Below are 21,164 nucleotides of genomic sequence, written 5' to 3'. Positions count from 1 at the left end.
AATATAGAAAACAAATAGAACAAATTAGCAGGAAATTATCCCTGGATCCTCAGTGAGTATCCTCAGCATGTCTGGTTCTCCTGGAGGTCTGATTTCGGTGTCATAGAAAGTGTGATTTTGGCTCTGGGATAAGTCTGCACGGTCTGGCCTGGGGCTCATTCAGTGTTGCCAGATGAAGGATAGCTCTGCCCAGTGCCCCAGCGGGCTGCTCTGCAAGCCAAGTCAGGTCCTTCTGCTTGAAATGCAGGCGATGTCATCTTGACACCATGATTTATTCATTGCAATTATTGCTGTGGATCAAAGCTCTCCGATGGGTAAGACTTGCGAGGTTCTTGCTGTGCAGCCATAGCCTGGCTGGGTTGGATGCAGCCAGCCTTGAGCGGAGCGGCTGTGCTCACTTATAGCACAAGCCCTGTTCCTGATGCAGCCAGGGAACAGGCTGGCTCCCACCCCACACGTCTCTGGATGTGTCAGAAGGAGCCCAGGTCTGACCAGGTTTATGGCAGCTCTGAATTCCCTGCCCAGGATGGGTGGGAAGCAGTAGGGCAGGCAGGTACCTCTGAGCGCTGGGAGGATGCTCGATGATGGAGCAGGTTGTTTTTCCCTTTGGTGACATGGTGGCTGGCTAAAAGAAGGACAACGAGAAGGGTGCAAGGGGATGGAGGCAAAGGGGCTGGATTTATGTTGGTTTTGGGCTGAGGTTGCCATGTGAGCACTGACTCGACTCGAAAGTGGAAACGTTGCCTCAATACTGCTATGCAGCACCATAAATGTACAGAATAAGGCTGTTGTCCTTGCCCTAAATAAGGCCATCGTTGGCCCCAGCCCCCTGTATCCACAGGGAGCTCTTTGCAGGATTGGGACCATACCAAGGGGTGGTATGGCATGGGGTGGTTCCCAACATCCCGGCTCTATGGACAGCCACCCTCAGCACCCGGCCCTCCACGTGCTGTGCTTCTGGCAGGTTCATGTGTTTATTCAGTGCATGTTTTAAGAACCCAATAAAAATACTAAACTCATGCAAAAGCCATATTAAGTTATAGAGTATGAAATATAGATTCTCTCAGACTCCATCCCTGCTGTTTGCCAGCATGTCCCTGGGAACATGATGCCATAAAGAGTCAACAGAGCCAAGATTCCTGCTCATAATCACTCCCTTTTGTGTGTGTTTTTTTTACTGCAGACTGCTATATTTCCATCTACTATTTTCATGTGCTGCTTTGTATATCCCTATGTCTAAACTCAGGGCAGACTGTCAGAGACCACATAGGCTCCAGATACCATTGGCTCCCCTGCCAAACGCCTGGCCATTACCTCATATATAGGCTGGTGTTCCTGTCTTGCTGAGGTAATTTGAAGATGGAAGTCCTCTGATAGAAGAACAAATAATTTTTCCTTTCCCATTTTGGAGACTTTTATCCCACCTTCCCATGGGGAAAAGGTACAAATATCCATGGGATCCTCCTTAGATTTCTGCCAAGTTGACAGCTCAGAGATGCTAATGATAACGGCAACCGTCTCCTGTTCTGTTGAGTATTGGAAGCTGGAATATCACATCAACCCATCCTCTGCAAGGCAATGCCACAGAAGCCACTACAGGCACGGTGACAAACCTATCCATTTGTAGGGAAATTGCCTTAGGAAGGTGCAGAGCCACTTATAGTGCAGGGAGGAGGCACGTTGGGCTAGGGTGTGCTGCAGATACTGTGTGCTTGCACATCACACATGTTGCATATGGTTTTAATACATCTGACAGTGTTAACACTGTCCAATACTCAGTTGAGATGGTTTTACAGAGAACTGCAGCTATTACATCTTCATTTGGTCTCTCCTGGCATGACACCCAGAGCCCTTAACTCTGTGCTTCGTTGCATTCCTGCCTGGATCTGCTGACGTTTCCCTGGGCTAGAGGTGTTTGCTTTTCCTCCAGTGATGGGCTGCTCAGGTACAAAGAGATGTTGATGTTTCTGTGCTGTCAGTGGAAGAGACACACAAGGATCTGCCTGGTTACCTGTGCCAACAAACTAACCTCCATTCAGGAGTGCGTACCTCCTCTTCAACATCTGGAGGAGATTCACATTAGCTTAAGGAAACTGATGCACATCTGCAGCCATGGACATAGAGAGAAGCTTTTCGTGCGCCTTGTATTGGCTTTGTGTTGCCCTCTGCCTCGGTACTGGAGGGGTCCCACAGAGATGTGCCCCCCCCAAGCAGCAACAGCCTCTGGAAAAACCCTTTCCATCACACGTTCCCACAGCTACATCCCTTCTTGAAGGTTTTTCCTTAACACCAAGGACATGTTTAGTCTTAGTCTTGATTTTGCTTATGTCCAAAGGAACGCGACACTTCACTGCTTAGTGTCTGCCTGACCAGTGTAGGAAATGAGGCATCTGGTTGCTCTGAAATGCTTTATTGCTGGTACATATTCAAGCCCATTTTGCACATACTGGTATGGGGAAAAGGCCCCATGCTGGCAGCACCCTGTTGTAGCTGGAGGAACCTAGCAGAGCATCTACACCGTATGGAGATGGCCAGTGCAAGGGATAGAAGGAGGCTAAGCAGTTCTTTGGTCTGCACAGTCATAGAGCAACCTGAGAGATGGCTGATGAAGAAGGGATGTGCTAAAGCACCTTCACTGGTGGTAAAGCTGGAGGAAGGAAGCATGAAAGGTCTGTGCTGCTCTTCAGGGCCATGGATTCCACATTTGAAGCTGAGGAACTTGGCTGAAAGGAAGGTCTTGGTGACACTTTCCATCCTCAGTAGGACTTCCCCACCTCACTTTGCATTCAGCCAGCCAGAAAGGAGATGTTCACCCAGTTACTGATCCCTACAGCAGGGACACATCTGGCTTTACTGAGCAAGGCTTCATTTTCCAGAAAGCCATCCTGATGCTTGGAGTCTATGATAGATACCAAGCCCATGACCAAGCTTCCCTCGGCACCCAAGAAGCATTGTTAAAGACTCTAAGCTCTAACTTGGCTCAGCCATTCCCAGCGTTAACATATCTGAAAGCTGGTTTTAAATCCCAGACAAAAGCAGCAGGGAGGCCCCAGCCGTGTCCCTGGGGATAGCCTGTGTGTGGTGCAAAGCCAGTGGATTTGGTCCATGAGCCTCCCAGCTGTGGCTGGCAGGTCTCGAGGCAGTTGGAGCTAAGTGAGCATACTCTATCTTCTGGTTGCTTTGTCCAAGTTCACGCTGCTCCCTTCAAACCCTGCTCAACAAAGGGATGGGCCAATTGTCCCTTGGTCAAAAGGGAGAAATCAGGGCATCAGCACACAGCTGAGTGCAAGATACGCTTGCATCAGTTTTGCACCTTTCCTGAGCTGCTGTCTCACGTATTATCTCCTTCCAGTGTTTTCAGTCTTCTAATACAAGCTTGTTGCCTTCGCTATCTTTGATTCTCTTCTGGACTTTGACCTCTAATTGGTTCGTTTGAGCCACAACGAGCTGCAAATCTCTTCCTCTTGCAGAGCATCAGGGATTGCCTGGGCATCTTCATTAGGAGAGAATGGCTGGAGATGCGAATCCTGGGATCAACAGAGCAGGGAGTCCACTGAGGATCCAGACTTTCTGTATGGGCAAGGATGTGTCTCTGCAGTCTGTGGGGGGTACTGAAAGGTCCAACAGGCTGTGAACCCTGCAAGGCATCCATCAGCAGTGCAAGTGCCATGGTGTAATCTGCCAGAATAAGAAGATAATTTATCTACCAACCTACAAGCGTCCCAAGGGGATAGTGCCACAGAGGGTGAAACACCCAGAGAGCACTGTTGGAGGGTAAAGGAGCTGGCTGCCAGTCCATCCTCCTCTTTGCAACAGAGGATAGTAAGAGGTTGAAGTCACTTGTATGCAACCATCAACCTGGACACAGGTCCCTGTGAGCATCCCCCCCAAGAAGTGCTTCTCCCCACTGCTTCTCCTCTCTACCTACAGCGAATGCAGCACTTCATCCCTTCCCTTGGAGGACAACTGATCCACCAGTGGCTGTGCAAACAGCCCAAGCCAGCTGGCAGGAGGGAGGCCGTGGGTTTGGGTTTCCAGCTGCGCTCCGTAGCTCTGCGCTGTGGTTTTGGTAATGTGCTGGTTGTCATACGAGGCAGACATCTGATAGCGAGGGGTTTACAGTTCCAGGAAAGCAATTGGAGAGCCCTGTAAGCACTGAAATACAACATGCTCTGAAACAAGAAAATCCCTCATTGTTCAGCAGATCTGGGAGCCGAGTTCTTCTCTTTTTCCACTTCCTTTTTAACCTGAAACCCTATCTGCGGTGTCATTCAAGCCATCTCAGGACTCGCAAAGCTTTGAGCCAGACCCTCCAATGATATCAATCGCCATAAACAATTACATCAGAGATCTGGCTGCATGTGCTGGCCCTGCTGCGTGGCACAGACGTGCACCAAAAGGGCTTTAAGGGCTGATGCAACAAGGTCCAAAGTCCTTTCCTTTGCTCTCCAAGAGGGTGAAGTGATGGAGCTGGGCTGGTGGTAGAGGAACTCGCAGTGCTTTGCACAGGACCCAGCCCAGCACAGAGCACTGGTGAACTTGTGGTCCTTGGCTCCATCACTGTGGTCTCAGCCACATCACACCCCAGAGCGGCAGCAAGTCCACACGCAGCGCTGATGTCCTGAGTTCAGCATCCTTCCCATTGTGCTCTCCTTTCTCCATCATCTGCAGGCTGCAGTCTTGAAGAGGACTTGCTGGCCAGGATGGATCTTCTGCTCTAACCTAGCAGATCTGCTCCAGACACTGTGGTCATAACTGAGATGGGGCTGGTTTCTGGTCTCTGTAACACCAGAGGCCCATTCCCATCCATTCTCTCTCTCACAACGTTGTCCAAACATCACTCACAGTGGAGTTTGTCCCAGGGTGGGGATTTTTTGCTCTTTGTTCTTTTCTGCTTCCTGCCACTGAAAAACACGATTCCAAGATTTTCTGTCACTGGATCCAGCCATTCACTCCCAACGCTTGAGCTCGGGGACAGCTGGCAGCACCACATCACTTCCATGGCATCCAGCTCCCTGGAAACACTGGGGCTGCCGAAGGACAATCCTGGAGTTACTTCTGGTTTTAATCTCTGGTCTCCATGCAGGAATCTCTGGGCTTTTTATAATGTGCTGAGCTGCTGTTTCCTGGGAATGCTGTTTCTCATGGAGCTGTCTGTGGAGCTCTCACTTGAAAGAGGTTCCTTAAACTCCCATAACTTCGGGATGTGGGGTTACCCCCAACTGAGCAATGGAAGGGATGGAGGATACTGGGCTATGAGAGCCCTGGCAGTGTGTCAGTAGGAACAGCAAGCTCCTCACACCCTTAGTATAGGAAATGAGTATTGATATTCCTAATCTTTCCCTTGAATAATGTATTAGCAGTAGATAGACAACATAAAGTGACTTGTCCAGGGTCATGCAGGTTGCTCAGTGGCAGAGGGGGACCAGGAGCTCCTCAGCCCTGCTCCTGTACCCTGTGCTGTGGCTTCAGTACAGGGTGTATTGTCCCATGTGCATTACAGTAGATGTTTCCTGAGCCAGCTCTGCTTGTCAAAGGGCCTTTTGCTGCAGAGCTGAGTGTCTCCTGGTCTTGTGCATGGCCCACATCCCAAGCCACAGCTTACTGGACTCCAGTTTCGATAGCTTGAAGGTGCTTGCACTTGGCCATGGTGCATCGTTGTATAACAGCCTTGGAGGAATATACTCGTGCAGACCAATATCTAACAAAGCCATAAGCAGGTATTTGCCTTGCCTCAAAAATCAAAGGCAAATGAAGTTGCTCAGGAATGCAGTCAAACGTGCTTGAACTCTGCTTTGAATAGGGTGAGAGCAAGGGTCAGGGTGAGCGCTGCTCTGCATAAACTGCAATCCTCAGGTTTTATTGCTTGCAGTGTTGTCATCCCTGGGCACCTTAGATGTAGTCAGCTTCTTCTCCTTTTGCTTTAATCAGTGCTGATGGCCCCTGGTTCATCCTGTTGTGTGGAAATCTCAGCATCCCATTTTATGGAGAGGTACACAGTGGATTTTGTCGGCTGGGAGGCTTTATTCTTGTCTACTATTCCGGTCTCTGTGACTCAGTCCCCCAAAGCCATCCATTTGGAGTGGACCAGGGGTACCTGTGAGCCCAGGCAACCACAGAGCAGTCCCTGCACTGCCTGCAGTGACCAAGGTTGCTCTCCTATAGCCAAGGGGCTGTTGTCCCTGCAGTGCTGGCCAGCCCTGTGCTGCTCGGGCAGGCAGGCTGAGCCCAGCTGGTCTTCGTTTAGAGTTAATAGCAGTTAGAATGAGCCCGAATGTGAAATGAATCCCGTTGCCTTGGCACGGGTTCTTTCCTGACTCAGGCGAAGGAGACGCGCTCTTTGGGCAGTTCCTTGAAGGTTCCCCTCCTTTATTGCAAGAGAGGATTTTGTTCCCCTCCTCTTCCACAACCCCAGGGCATCCGTGTCCTTCAAAAGGAAGACGTTAACCCTTAGTGGGTTTTGGGAGCACAAGTAGTGTTCATTAGTGTAAATCAGGGTTATAGTGCCCAAGTGCTGTGGCTATTCCTTTATTCCCAGTCATCAGATTCCTTGGAGCATTTGGGTGTCATCGTGTATGAAAGCTTCACAGCTCAGTGGGGATGAGGGCTTGCGCTTTTCCTGCACTTCCTACCCACCCATCAAGCCTTTTGGTGGTGCTTTTGTCTGTTCTCCTTCCTTAGAGATGAGGAAATGGAAGGAAGGAGGGGGGAAAAAAGGGATTTTCCCAGAAATAACAGATTACTGGCAGTTCAGGGCTATCAAACCAAACCAGAGCAGCTCAGAGCACACAGCGCAGCTCTGTACACGATTCTCTTTGCTGCCCTACACAGTGACTGCTTCGAGAACACAGGGTTAAATAGACCTGTAAGGGGCGTATTTCAGAGGAACATCTGCATGCAGATAAGAATTTGTATTAAAAGAGAAAGCTTGGGGTATGACATTTTGGGTTGGATTCCACATTTTAAGCTGAAGAAGTTGGCTGAAAGGGAAGTCGTAGTGATGCTAGCTGTAGTCTTTCCATCCAAGATCTCTATATAGGGTTTCCCAACCTCACTTTGCATTCAGCTCTACCTGCACTCACCACTCAGCTTCCACAAGCAGGCCAAGAGCCCATTACTTCCCAGTGATCCCAGTGAAGCCCTCTGAACCCTGCAGTACAATCAGGTCTTTCTTCTCAGGGAACAGTTGAGTCTTTCTTCTCTCCCCATACTCATTCAGGAGCTGCTGCCCTGTCTCCTCCCCTTCCAAACTACTGCGAGGCAAAGTGACTGTGAAATGTGGTTCTGATAAATCTGAAACATTTATGTCTTCAAGTGCCCGGCCCCAGTAATCCCACTAATTTCCTGAGCGCTTGTGAACTGTCTTCCATAGAGGGAGGCTTCTCCCGATCAAAGTTTATGAAGTAGAGGTTCTCATATGGAGATGTCGCTGAGCGGTAGGAAATTATATGGGGCTTTTTCATTTCCCTTTAAATGAGCTTGCTGGCCAGGCCCTGAACAATATGGGCATGGTCATCCTATGTTTCCTCATCCTGTCTTTAGTGGTGCTTTAGCTTTTTTGCCCTTTAGAATCATAGAATAGTTAGGGTTGGAAAGGACCTTAAGATCATCGAGTTCCAACCCCCCTGCCATGGGCAGGGACACCTCGCCCTAAACCATATTACCCAAGGCCTTATCCAACCTGGCCTTGAACACTGCCAGGGATGGAGCATTCACAACCTCCCTGGAGGTAGTGCTCTATGGCCACTGCCTCAAACTATCACCATTGGATTTTTTCCTCATCACCACTGGTGCTTTCTTTTCTTTATTCAGAAGCTACATTTTGCTTTTGGTATTTTTTCCTGCCTCATTGTTGGTAGGGAGGAGTAACCTCAGACCTTCACTCAATGACCATGGACACGTGCTCCTGTTCCACAACAATCCCAGGTAATCCTAAACCTGCCTGAGATAGAGTCATAGAATAGAACCATAGAATGGTTAGGGTTGGAAAGGACCTTAAGATCATCAAGTTCCAACCCCCTGCCATGGGCAGGGACACCTCACACTAAACCATCTCACCCAAGGCTCTGTCCAACCTGGCCTTGAACACCGCCAGGGATGGAGCATTCACAACCTCCCTGGGCAACCCATTCCAGTGCCTCACCACCCTCACAGGAAAGAATTTCCTCCTTATATCCAATCTAAACTTCCCCTGTTTAAGTTTGAACCCGTTACCCCTTGTCCTGTCACTACAGTCCCTAATGAAGAGTCCATCCCTAATGAATAGTCCATCCCCAGCATCCCTATAGCCCCCCTTCACATACTGGAAGGCTGCTCTGAGGTCTCCACGCTTCCCAGAGATAGTCTTTGGGAAGTGAACTTGTCAGGTCTGTGCCCTCGGAGAGCTTCCTTCCTTCTGCAAGCAAAGCAGGAGCATATCTACCCTCTGAAGTGCCAAGAGGCAGAGTCCCCTTGAGCCAAACCAGGACGGTGAGTCACGTCTCAGTAACCGCTTCCCCAGACCTAGAGCATCACTGTGGGGGAAGTTTGGGTCTGGATTTTAACGCTGTTTGGCTCCATCTGGGGCATATCTCCCTGCAGTTCATTCAACTTCCTTACTTTGTTTTTTCTGCTTGTTGTTGTTGTAACATAGACTTCAACTGTTGATGTTTTGAGAGTTTAAAGCTGGGCTGCTCATCCATTTGCTCCCAGTAAACATCGCTGTGCCGTGGAAGAGACCTGACTTTGCTGCCAAGGCCAAGAGCAGCTGAAAGCCTCTTTGTCCTTAAATATTAATCAATTTGCATTAGAAAACAACCCATTTAGCTTTTCCTTTAGGGAATATCTATGATCTTCCTGCAAAAAACTTATAAAACTTGGTCCTTGGAGAAGCTGGCAATGGAATTTCAAACATGCTAGTCCTAAGATTAGAACTATTTTGCTTTTCTTGGCTATTTTGGCATACCTGAAGCCGCTTAACTTTGTAAAACCACTGCTTTCCACTGTTCCTAGTCACAGATACCATCATCTTCTGGGGGTACTGATATGCTCCTCTAGCAAAGACTGCAGCACATAAAGAGAAATCACCATTTAAAAATAACCCTTCTCATGGAAGAAGCTTGGAAAGAAGATTTGTTTTCTCAGCAAACCAGTAACCCAAAGCACACAACAAAATGTGTACAAACCCCAAGAATAAAAGCATCGAGTGTTTAGTGCCTTGGCAAGCGAACCCAACTGATTTGGATCCAGCAAAAAGAACTTGGAATTCATTACTCTTATGTATAGGCTTTTGTGCAGTTTCTGCCTCTCGTTGCTGTCTCTGCTAAAGAGAGAAGGAACCCTAGGAGGCCCAGATGCTGGATTCCTGATGTACTATGGAGACCCTGGATGAAGCTACAATCTCACTGAGTTTCATGTCTATCCCATTCTTTTCCTCTCCTGTTGAGCCTGATCTTTCCATCCCTGGACAGATGAGTCAGAAGAATAGAGAGGAAAAGGATGTGACCTTTTTGAAGGCTATCACAGTTGTTACTGGGCTTCTTGTTGCCTGTGTAACATGTGGCATGTGACAGTGCAGTGATTTCTGGGAACTGCGCATACCGCTGCCTATGTGCCCTGTCAACGTCTGGGATTGCAACAGGCATCACATCTGGAACATCACAAGCAGAGATATCACATATCTGGGAACCCCAGACAAGTGCTGAGCTGCCTCTAAATTCATCTGGGCAAAATTCCTGCGCGGTTGGAAAAAGCACATCCAGGAAAATCAGGCATATGGTAGGCTTCCCACTCACTAGCAGAGCTCTGCTGGCCAAAGTCCTAGAAAGCATGCTGGTAGAGCACAGCAACATCCTCTGCTGATAGCGCTTACTCCACTCGAGGAGGTGACTCAGGCTCCAAGATGCAAGCCACGTCTCTGCTGATGGTGTCGCCAGCACAGTTTGACCCATTTATTTATGCCAGTAAAGCTTTTAACTGGCAGACAAGAGCTAGGAGCAGTGAGAGGAGCTCAGAGGAAGATCTCTGTGGCTCACTGGGAGGACAGCTGGTCTTGCTATCACTGTCAAGAGATGGAGATGCTGCCAATTCTGCTTTCTCCAGCAATGAAGAAGGAGCCGCACCCCAGCTGGAGGACCCAGGGAGCCTTCTGGAGCAGATGAACATCCCTACTCAACGATGCAAATGCATCCTAAGGGGAAAAGCTGGTAGAGGGAGTTTATTGGACCCCAAATCCATGTTCAGACTCCACCAACAGGGAAAGACAAGCTGAAGAAACCCAGAGGAAGTTGAAGACTCTGTTTGAACATGGTACAGATCGCATTTATTGCTGTGAGCAGGGCTTGGACCGTCTAAGTTGGGGTTATGTTTTGGTTTTTTTCCTCTCCCAGATGACTAACCCTGTATCTCTATTTCATCTTTGTGGGTTCAAGGATGAACTTGAACACTGGCAGATTTTAGGATCATTTTGTTTCTCAGATGAGGAGATTTAAGGCCTGAACCTGTCTCCTCAAAAAGCAAAGACATTTCCCATTGTGGATAGAAGCAAGTTGCTTCATTGCTTCCATGGGAGATGTATCCAGGTGGATACTGTACTTCAGACTCTTCTGAGGTAACTGTGGGATCCTCTTGTAAACACAGTCCCTCTACCCTGTGCAGTGATAAAAGCATATCTCATCCATGCACTAGTGTCTGCATCTTCTACAGACGAGCACATCCTCATCCTGCGGATGGAGCCATAATGTGGAAGTATTTGGTTTGCATTTGTGTTACAGCACAGCAATTCAGGAGCACATCCGAGCATACAAAATTACTCTGCTGGAGAAGATCAAGGGCTTGGCCACCACTGGGATCAGAACAGATTTAACTTAAAATGGGCTTTCTCCCATTTGTAAGATGTATCTATTGCCTGTGCTTCCAAAGGATCTTAATGCACAGATTGATGGAAAAACACTATGCAACTGATTAGAAATCCCAGTTGTGTCTTTATTTGTTCATGTCTTGTTTTGACAGTAAACTTGTGTGAATGATTCCACTACTCACTGTCCAGATTTTCAAGCTACTGAGCATCACAGTATTGCTGCAGAGCAGGGTCTGTGAGCACTATTGCTGCTTCACTACGTACATTGCACCCGATCTGTGGAGAACTTGAGGGACATGGTACCAGGTCCAGCGGTGAGCTAGTTGCAGAGATGGATGGGGATGGCTGTTTGTCAGGATGGTGCTCTCATTGGTGAAGGCTTCTCTGTACTGTCAAACCACATGGGTGATGTGGAGGCTTGGCACCCATAATACATCATGTAATGGGGTTGCTCAGCATCTATGGGAAAAGAATTCCAAAGGTGATCTCTTGGAAAGTGGCGAAAATAGCAAACAAAGCCCCAAGTTAAGATGGTAGGGACATCAGAATAGGACTTGTGTATTCCTTGGCAGGGATCTGTCCCTTGTGAAGCTCTAATAGTGTTGACAAGGTGGGCTCTTGAAATGCTTGACTAAGGTAAAACGGAGCTGTTCCCTTTGGGAAATGAAGAACTGGCACAATTCTTTAGGGCTATAACAAGTCTGAATTGCTCCTTTGTGTGAAGAGCAGGCACTTCTGAGGCCCATGATTCAGATCAGAGTGAAACCCTTTTGATACACCTACTTTATAAGTTGCTTTTGTTCAGTTGAGATTGCAGCATCGATGGTGGCGAACATTATACCTCAAGCGGGAGGTGGGAGAGCAGAGCGCGGGATGCTGCGCTGGTGTGGGGATGCTGTTGAAAAGGCTGTTGCAGTTGCCAAAAGGCATGAGTTATTTTCTTCAGCGATGCTTCTGCTTCTCTCTGTCAAAACTAAAGCATGCAGGCAGCCTTGCAGCCAACGGGGCCAAACGATCTCCCCAGGCTCCCTAAGGAGAGTGTGCTGTGCTTGGTTACCCAGCTGATTGCTGCTGTTTGCGTTGCAAGGAGGGGTGGCAGGTTCTGCACCCACACTGGGTGCACAAAGCAGCCCAAGGTTTGTTTCTGGTTGCTGTGGTTCCCACCTGGAGCTTGGCATCCTGCTTTGTTTTTAGCTGCGTTGTGATTTCTGTGTGCTGTGTGTTGCAGTAGTAATAGGACAAATAGAGGGAAGATCCTTGCACTGTGAGTAGAAAGATGGGCATGGCAGGGAGATAGAAAATTAAACCTGCCTGTGTTACAAGGTGTGATATTATTATTATTACCTATTATTACAAGGTAAAAATAAGAATTGCTGTTAAGCCAATGGTTCCACTGCCACTATCCCCAAACCATATGAAAATATTGATATCCTATTCAGTGCCATAGTTGGTGGTGAAAGATACAGCTCTTAAAGCAGTGCTGCACAGATGGCAGCTCTGCAGACCAGAGGGAATGTTTTGTGGGGTCAGGATAAATGTGTTTTCCCCAGTTCAGCCCTTCCTGTAGCAGCAGTGGGGTCAGTACCATATTTCAGCTCAGTGGATGATGTCTTCAAGGAGCACTGCTGAGATCCCTCTTTGGCATCCTCAAGGACACTTGGACACATCAGGTGGTTTTTCCATCACCTGCCTGTCTTTGACATGTGATCTGGAGAAGACAAATGTCACCTTTCAGCCAGGCTGTCCTGTAGTCGCTTGTCATGGAGACCTTTCCACCTTTGAGCAATGAGGTTTCCTTCTCCTCCATGTGTTGGAGCAGCTCAAGAACAAACTCAGCTATACTCCAGTAGTACCTGTGAATGACTTCCTCATTGGTTCCCATGGGAATAGGATAGGATGGGTGAGGATGCTATGAAGGTTGAATGTGCCAGGGAAGTGGCCTGGTTGGAATGGGTCTTCTTTGCTTTCCTATTCTAACAGCTTCTTTTTCTTTCTTAGGGACCAGAAGGGAAACCAGGAAAACACGGGGAAAAGGGCAAACCTGGCCAGAAGGTAAGAACATCTCCCATTGATAACATCTCCTCCTCTGGATCTCCCATTCTTTGCTCATCTTTGCTGTTGATTCATAGAAGCAGCTGTGTCCTACATTAACATCAGTGCTTCCATTCCGCAGGGCAGCAAGGGCTACCAGGGGCAGCTCGGCGAGACAGGAGCTCCAGGGAAGGAGGGGCCGAAGGGGAACCAAGGCCCTAAAGGATCCCGAGGTACCCTGGGACCGATGGTGAGAATGCTTGATGCAGATGGTTGAACACAACACACAGAACCATGACTAGCAAGGGTGGGCCCGGGCCTGAAGGAAGCAGAGAGCCCAACAGAGGCTTCAGGGCAATGTGTTAGATGGGTTTCATTGACCAAAACAGCTCAATGCGTGCTCTCAGCAGCACAGGGGAGACTCCATAGCGGTGGTTGTGCTGGTGTCATAGAATCACAGAACGCTTTGGGTTGGAAAGGACCTTAACATCATCCAGCCCCAATGCCCTGCTATGGGTAGGCACACCTCACACTAGACCACGTCACCCAAGGCTCTGTCCACCCTGGCCTTGAACACTGCCAGGGATGGAGCATTCACAACTTCCCTGGGCAGCTGTTCCACCACCCTCACAGTAAAGAACTTCTTCCTTCTATCTAACCTGAACTTCCCCTGTTTCAGTTTGAGCCCATCACCCCTTGTCCTACCACTACAGTCCGTGTGAATCCATGTCCTGTGAGCCCAGCTCACGTTGCATCGTGGAGATTCTTCGCAACTGCCCAGATGGGCTGAAATAGTGGGGATTTTTCTGGAGAAGGGAATAAACTGATAAGCTGTTATTTTGCTATGATCATTCCCTTTGAGACCGCACGCTCATGGCAAGAGCTGCTTCCAAGTCAAACTGTGTTGTTATAAGGAACTCTGCCTTGGACTTCTGCCCTGTTTCTACACCCACTCTTGATCTACTTATCTAAAACACTTGCAGCAAGAAGAATTACAGCATGGGAAAGAGTCTGAGTTGGGGACTGAAGGTGAGGCTTTCAGAGGGAATAGTGTGGTGGAGAGGGAAGAAAAAGTTCAACTCCTTTAGGTACATGAGACAAGTGCATTGGGACAGCAGCAGTAAGTAGTAAGTACAGGCTGGTAAGGAAGCTTCTTGCACTAAATTTGGTAGAACTTAGTGGAAAAGCGGTTGTTTATGAGCTCAGGGTCACGATGATGTTTCAGAACAGTAGCAAATGAGTGATGGAGCAATGGTTCTGCTCATAGTGTTTTCCTGCGCTAAAAGTTATGGCCTCCCATACATCCCCCCCATCGTATTCTTTGCCAAAGCTTCCATGGATTATTTCCCAAGGAAGCAAACCAATGGCTGAGCAGCCATCCATTGGAGTGAACACGTCCCTGTCTTGTGAAAAGGACTTTTTCCATGCTAAATGGGATGATATGGAATGGTTGCAGTTCACTTTGATCTGATTTAAACCCCTTTGTTCAGACTGCTCTAGATGCAACAAACAGCGCTTGCAGTGCCCTCATCACAACCCAGAAAACTCCTTTCTTGGCCTCAGAACCACACCGAAAGGTTTCCTCCCAACAGTTTAGGTCATGCCTGAGAACGGTCTCACTAGTGGACTTGCTTCCTAGTACGAAGCTGATTTGGGTATAAAGACATCTAGAAGGGCAGATGAAGAGCATACATCATGCAGCCTTTTCTGGTAGTAAATCAGAATGAGGTGGGGAATATAAATGCTGGCAAAGACATAGAATGATGGACTCCTAACATCAGTCTCCATGTGTAAGAGAGAAAAAGCCAAGCAAAAGCACTTCAGGTGGCCTCAGTTGGATGTGGTGCTGAGCTTTGCTTTGCAGAGCCCAGTGCATCCTCCTCTTGTGGGGTGATATCCATATGGGCTACTCTCATGGTGCTTTCTGTACTTGTCTCTCCAGGGTGCTCCAGGAAGGATGGGTACTCAAGGGGAACCTGGCTTAAAGGGTTACCAGGTAACGATTTTATTGTCATTCTGCAGCTTCTGTCTGTTCTCAAATGCAAATCTGCCATACTAGGATGTAAAATTGTTCTTATGCTGGGATTTATTTCTGATCTTGAGTTCAGTTTAATTCTTTCTAAAGTCTCGGTTTGTACCATCAAGACCAAATGCATTTGGTTCATCTCTGCCATGAGCCATGGGTCCCTCCAAAGCTGGGATGCACAACAGAGGGCTTGAGGGAGAATCTTCAGTCAAACATCTCCTTCCTGTCTCATGTGCTGTCTGCTCTCCACAGGGACACGCAGGACCACCAGGGCCAATTGGACCACCAGGGCCAAAGGGGGAAAAGGTAAGACTCCATATGCGCTTGTGATGGTGGCTGATGCCTTCTGGGGACACATTTTTCCTGCATCCATAGAAATTCTGCTCAATCTCCAAACCAAAGGAAATCAGACTGATAGCTTCCTATGATCAAATCAGAATAGCACCCTGCACAAACTAACTGGTCCTCAGCAAATGGGGCTTAAATCAGCCGATAGCCTGTTGTAAGTGGGGCAGAACTGGTCTCTCCTCTTTAATGCTCTTGCTCTGCTCTCGCCAGCCCCGTTGCCAGAGCTGGCCTGAGTCAGAGCCCTCTTTCTCCTTGTGCTTTCCCCCTTTTGCTGAGTCAGCACGGCCGTAACCAGCTCAGGCTGGAGCAGTGACTCACACGTTAATGGTTTCCTGTCGGTGGTGTTGGCTGTACTCACAGAGCCCCGCACGTGCCTCCAGCAGCCGCAGCGATGCTCCGGCCCCAGCGTGGGAAGGGAAGGGATGGTCATTGGCAATGGTCAGTCATGGGGTCCCCATGAAGAGGGGAAACACACTGAGCTCTTTTCACTCCTTTTCCACTCCCCGTCATGGAGAGCTTCACTTTCACAGCCAAAGTGTGATTGCAGCTGGATGTGTGCAAGGAGCATCATTGCTTGTAAAAGGAGGCTGTGGGATGGAGATCCCAAGGGCTCGTCTTTGCATTCACATGCATCCGTTCAGCTCAGGCTCCTGCGTGTCAGGACACCCTGTTCATGCTGCTCTCTGTGCTCTGCCTGGACACTCCTTGTGCTGTAGTGAGTCCCCGTGCTGGTGGTCAGTGGGGCAGGGTGAGCTGCTTGTGTCATTGTGGGGATGAACAGTGGTCATGCTGCTTTTCCAGTCATTTCCATCTGCTGAAATGCATCCACAGAGGATAGCTTTCATCACCATCAATGCTGGTGATGTTCCTACTGCTCTGCATCTCCATCAATGCCTTGTTGGATTTCCTCTCCACGCTAATGCTGCCCCATCCGCTTCCCAAGCTGCACCTCTTGCTCTTCCAGACTTCAGCAGCATTCCTCCTCTGCTGCATTCTGCTGAGTGGCCATGTGGGAACTGGCAAGTGTTAACCAAGCACAACCAGCCCAGGATAGTAATGTGAGAGCTTATGACCAAGCACAATGTCAGTTGAGAGCCTGGCCAGAGGTTTCGCACAGTCCCACTGGTGAAACTTGAGCATCCTGGCAGAGAACTTTGTAGTTGTAGCTACCAAAAGCAAGATGAGTCATTGGCCTTACAGCAGAAGGAGTAAGCGATGTGCAGATACATATCCCTGCTGTTTAGATTGCCTGCTGTTTTATCTTAAACCATGAAAGCTGCCATCTTCCTGAAAGCTCCCATCTCTTCAGTAGTAAATGGTCCCCAAATTGTTGACCTGAAGCTCTCAGTGATGCACTCTCCTCTTCACCAACATGATATTCTTCTACAAATGGACACTGCAAGAGCACTCCCTCAGAGATAACATGGATCTTGTGTCATCAGAGCACAGCAATGCTGATGATGGAATGAATTCCACATGCAAGTATCCAAGCTGAAGCCTCACAAAGACACCAAAGCATCTAATGCATCCTGCTGAGAACAGTCAGGTGTCTAATGAGCATTGACAGTCAGATCTCACTCATGTCCTCCTGGAAGGTCAACAGGTCTCAAATACCTTGGTACCTTGCTGAGGAGCAGAGCAAGGAGAGCACAGCATCCCATGCTGAGCCTCCACCATCATTTCCTTCAGCATCCAGGATCTTGCATCTAAGTTTTCTTATCCATCTCTCCTTCTTATCCCCTAAGAGTCACCTGGAACCCAGCCTAAGGACAGATTCCTTCCCCCTGGACATCTGTAACCTCATACATGCATGCAAACATGAATATGGAAGCCTGAATCTGAGAAAATGAAGAGGAGAAGAAAACAGGTCCATGGCTGCTCTTTGAGCTTTAAACAATGCAGTAAACGGAGCAGTGCTGAAGAAGGAGGATGAACAATATCAGGGAAGGTCTTCCCTCTTCCAGAGAAGCAAGCAGCTTGGTAAGAGGCATTCCTATGGAATCCAGCTCCCTTGTCCCATAGCAGGCAGCTACTCCAGTGCCTTTAATACATTTACAGCTCCTCAAAGAGGCCTTGCTCGGAGCAGACGCCTGCACTTGGCAGCTGCTTAAAGCAGTCCAGATGGGATCCTTTTAGAAATTACAAACTGGTGTATCTCACTTTGGGACAGGAGCCAACAACAACAACAAGCCTTCCCTTCTTCTCCATGCGTTTTCCATTTGTATCCCAACATGTTTACTTTGCTGCCCTTTACTCTAACTTCTTTGCACTGCAACTTTCCAAAGGATTAGCACAAACCTTTCATCTCCCCCTTGAACAGCAGAGGAAGTCCTGGAGGGGCTTGGTCCATTGCTGACCAGGCTGCAGGGTTTTCGCAGTTAGGAGACAAAGGAAAAGGTGGGAATTAGACTCAAAGGGACACAAAGCTACAACTCAGCTCTGGGGAGAAAGTGTGTGAGCCTTGATGCTCTTCAAGGGTCTCCAGAATTGAGCTTTCCTGGAGTTCATCACATCTCAGCTCCCAAAAGGCAAGGTGTTCACATCCTGTTTGGAAAGAAGAAGTCAGCGCCAAGACTTCTGCATAGTAACGTGTATAATGGGACCTACTGGGGTTTTTTTACATGAGACTTAAGGAACAGTGGCTTTGATTCCCTTCTAACCTAATGCCTTTGATAATGGTTAGAAAGCAAACCAAGTGCCAGGTTATGCTACTGACTACCACCAAGTTCAGTAGCGCTGGAAACTGTTGGCAGAACCTCTTAGGCATTACTTCCCTTTCTCTTTATTCCACCACCCAAATGTCTCCATCCATTTCCTCAGTACTACATTCTGGAGCCATCCTGGCACAGTTTCTCCCTATGTATTTCTCCAACCATGATACCTCCCCAAAACACCAGGCAAATATGCTGGAGTTCCCCACTCAGTGCATGGTCTCAAGTACAGTAAGTAACCTGTGAGTATATATGAAATCCTAGCAACATCCATCCAACACGTTGCAGTACAGCGAAAGAGAATGCTGCTGTCAGCAAGCATGTGATGGAGAGAGATACGCTAAGCTCTTTGCTACCTGTTAATGGCAATAGATTATGCCAAATCTTGAACCTCATTCTATTGAGCAAATCACCCCAAAGGTCTTCTCCCAGAGGCAGAATCACTAACAAATTGCCCAAGCACCCTTACTACAACAGATGTCAAACAGAAGATAGGAGTAGCCCAGAGAGAAAGTTCAGCAGTCATAAATACACCAGAAAGGCCTGGTGCAACCACTGAGAATTACACAAGTCTGTGGGAAACCTGGCTCTGCATGGCTGTGGATGGTTGGATTTCAGGGCTCTAGGATCACCCCAAGCACCCCAAACACAGCAGCCCCAGGACCCCCCAGACCTCCTCTCTCCATTAGCTGCAATGTAAAAGGAGCTCTGTGACACATTCATCCCAAGGAGCCAGAGTGCCAGAGACTGAGCACTATGAAGTGGCCAAGAAGTGGAGGAGCTGGAATGTGGCTGTCTTCTATGGGGAGCAATGAAACAACTGTCTCTGAGCCAGGCTCCAGAGCAAATAGGGCACCATGACCCTGAGTGACTTAAACAACAGCCTTAAGAAAAGGCAGTGTCTGCGTTCAGTCTCGAGGGATCTCTGTGGATGTTTTAGAGAGATCTCAGCTATAAATAAGCAGGACGATGTTATCTACCAACCAAACCATGTGTGGAGCATCCCATCAGCAACGGGAGCTGCCTGACCCTCTCACCTGACCACTTGTAAGGCAAACCCACAGTGGTGGCACACAACCAGGGAGCCCATCCAGACCACCCGTGTGCCCATGACAGCTCAGCCCTCAGTGAGGGTGGGGAAAGGCTTCATTAAAGAGCTTGGTTTGAGTGTTGGCAATAGAAGTCAGAGCAGACTGTTTCCCATATTGTTGTAATTATAAGCTCTATAACCCTTTGCACCTGGTTCTTTAGGGAGGACAGTTTAGACCAGACAGAAACAACCAGCAGAGAGGCCAGGAAAGCAATGTGAAGAGTCAATGTGCTCCAGGTTGTGAAGCAAACAACAGAAACAATACAACAGAGGCTTGGACTTAGGAGCCCATGGTATGGGAGGACTGAATTGAGTCTTAACAGAAGCATCTGCCACATAGTCTGCTGTCTATGTTAACACTTGCATTCTTATTCACAGGGAGAACAAGGAGATGATGGGAAGGTAGAAGGCCCACAGGGACCACCCGGAGACAGAGTACGATGTTAAATCCCTTCTCTACTCAACCCTGGCCTGATTTTGGCAGGGTTGCCTCCTTGCAGACCATGTACAAGCCATGGAGGTATTGCGGATGACAGATTGTTTATGCCCACCTTGTTGTGTTGTTGTAGGGTCCTGTTGGTGACAGAGGTGATCGAGGGGAGCCTGGAGACCCTGGTTATCCTGTGAGTCTTATTCCAAATGCATCATTCAGAAATGGCTGTCTCAGGGAAGGGCTTCCAATCTGCATCAATCAGCCCACAGAAGGTCAACCCTTTGCCCAGTAGTCATGGTTCATGACTATGGTCCCTTGTCAACCACTGCACATGGTTGTTTCAAACAAGGAGTAACTCAGATATCTGTACCTCAAGTGTTTCTGAAAGCAAATGTGGGTGCTACAGGTCAGCATCTCACAATGCCATGCCCTTACCTGAGCACACTACACTGGCAGAATGAGCAGGACCATCTCACCAGAGGTATTTGTGATTACCAAGGAAACACCCTGGGGAAGATGTGTACCAGTCTGGTCATGCCAGTGCTGGTACATTCAAGACTGATGTGCCCATGGCTGTATTGTCTTTCATGGGGAGATCTCTGTTCACTACTGGTATTTCTGTCAAAAGCAAGAGCAGGGTTATGAATTAATCCCTGTGCTCGTGATGCTCTCTTTGCAGGACATCTCTACTGACTGATCTGCAAAGTCTTACTAAGTCTTACCTCCACCCAAAACCAGCAGGTCAGAGTGACCCATTGTAGTAATCTACGTAAGAGTTTCCATTCACCAGGGTAACGGTGCTGCTGCCTTACTTTATAGGACAGCAGTCTCCAACTGATCACTTACATTAGTGCTGTGTGTATTTAGGAATGCATTAGAAAGCCTTCATTATTGCTTAGATGCTGATTAGAGCTCCCCTTAGCTATTCCTTTCCAATGCACATCCATGGGAGCATGTACACTACCTGCAAGCTTCGATGTTTCTGTATCAGCAGAATGCAGATATATAGATCTTCTCCTCCCATAGAGCTCCAATAGAGCACGTTACATCCCTTCTTGTTTCCCATTGCCACAAAAGTACCCATGAATAAACATTTTTCCCTCTCTGTTTTTCATTTAAGGGTCAAGAAGGACTTGATGGAGAAAGAGGAAAACCTGGCCAGCAAGGCTTACCTGTAAGAGATGCTGCTTTATTGTAAGCTACCCAATGTTTCTTGCATGTGAAAAGCAGATGCAGAAAGGAAGGAAGGAAGGTGGGAAGGGCTGCAGTAAGGAATGTGCTGAGCTGTGACATGCAATGTGTGCATTTCCATGAGCCAGGCCTAGACAATGGGCATTTTGAGTCCACTTTGAGACTCAGATGGGTGATGAAACAGGGATCATTCCCAGAAGCCTGTGTCCAAAATTGTCTTTTCTGAGTGATCCAAGAGGGACTAAAGAGCTTGGATATGGGGCTGACAGTGACAGTGGAGGGGTCTGCTTGGGAATGACACATCTGACATGCTGCTGGTGAGAGATGGGCCAGTGTGAGGTGAGAACGTGTTATTCTGCCAGCATTGATGAAAGACTAAATTAAATCCAAACTTAATGGAAGGACTTTTTATTCCCTTGCTGTATACAGCAGCATCTAACCTGTATATGTGACTATTGCAACTGTGAGTGCAGCACACTGAATGTAGTTTGTATTGG

At 48.2% G+C, this 21,164-nt stretch overlaps 1 protein-coding gene across 1 annotated transcript in view; it reads left to right on the top strand.

The window, feature by feature from the left end:
* COL27A1 (collagen type XXVII alpha 1 chain) overlaps positions 1–21,164 on the top strand; it is a 163,869-nt gene that overhangs the window by 127,875 nt on the left and 14,830 nt on the right. Inside the window, exons 39-45 of the mRNA XM_061352908.1 lie at positions 12,836–12,889; positions 13,011–13,118; positions 14,811–14,864; positions 15,147–15,200; positions 19,422–19,478; positions 19,613–19,666; positions 20,597–20,650. Of these exons, the coding sequence (XP_061208892.1) occupies positions 12,836–12,889; positions 13,011–13,118; positions 14,811–14,864; positions 15,147–15,200; positions 19,422–19,478; positions 19,613–19,666; positions 20,597–20,650 (435 nt within the window). The remainder of the gene's footprint in view (positions 1–12,835; positions 12,890–13,010; positions 13,119–14,810; positions 14,865–15,146; positions 15,201–19,421; positions 19,479–19,612; positions 19,667–20,596; positions 20,651–21,164) is intronic.

Source organism: Neopsephotus bourkii, unplaced genomic scaffold, assembly GCF_033783945.1.
Source record: "Neopsephotus bourkii isolate Nb327-2 ecotype Australia unplaced genomic scaffold, CSIRO-AGI_Nbou_v1 NB_659, whole genome shotgun sequence".
Taxonomy (NCBI): Eukaryota; Metazoa; Chordata; class Aves; order Psittaciformes; family Psittacidae; genus Neopsephotus; species Neopsephotus bourkii.
This window is presented reverse-complemented; position numbering and strand designations above follow the sequence as displayed.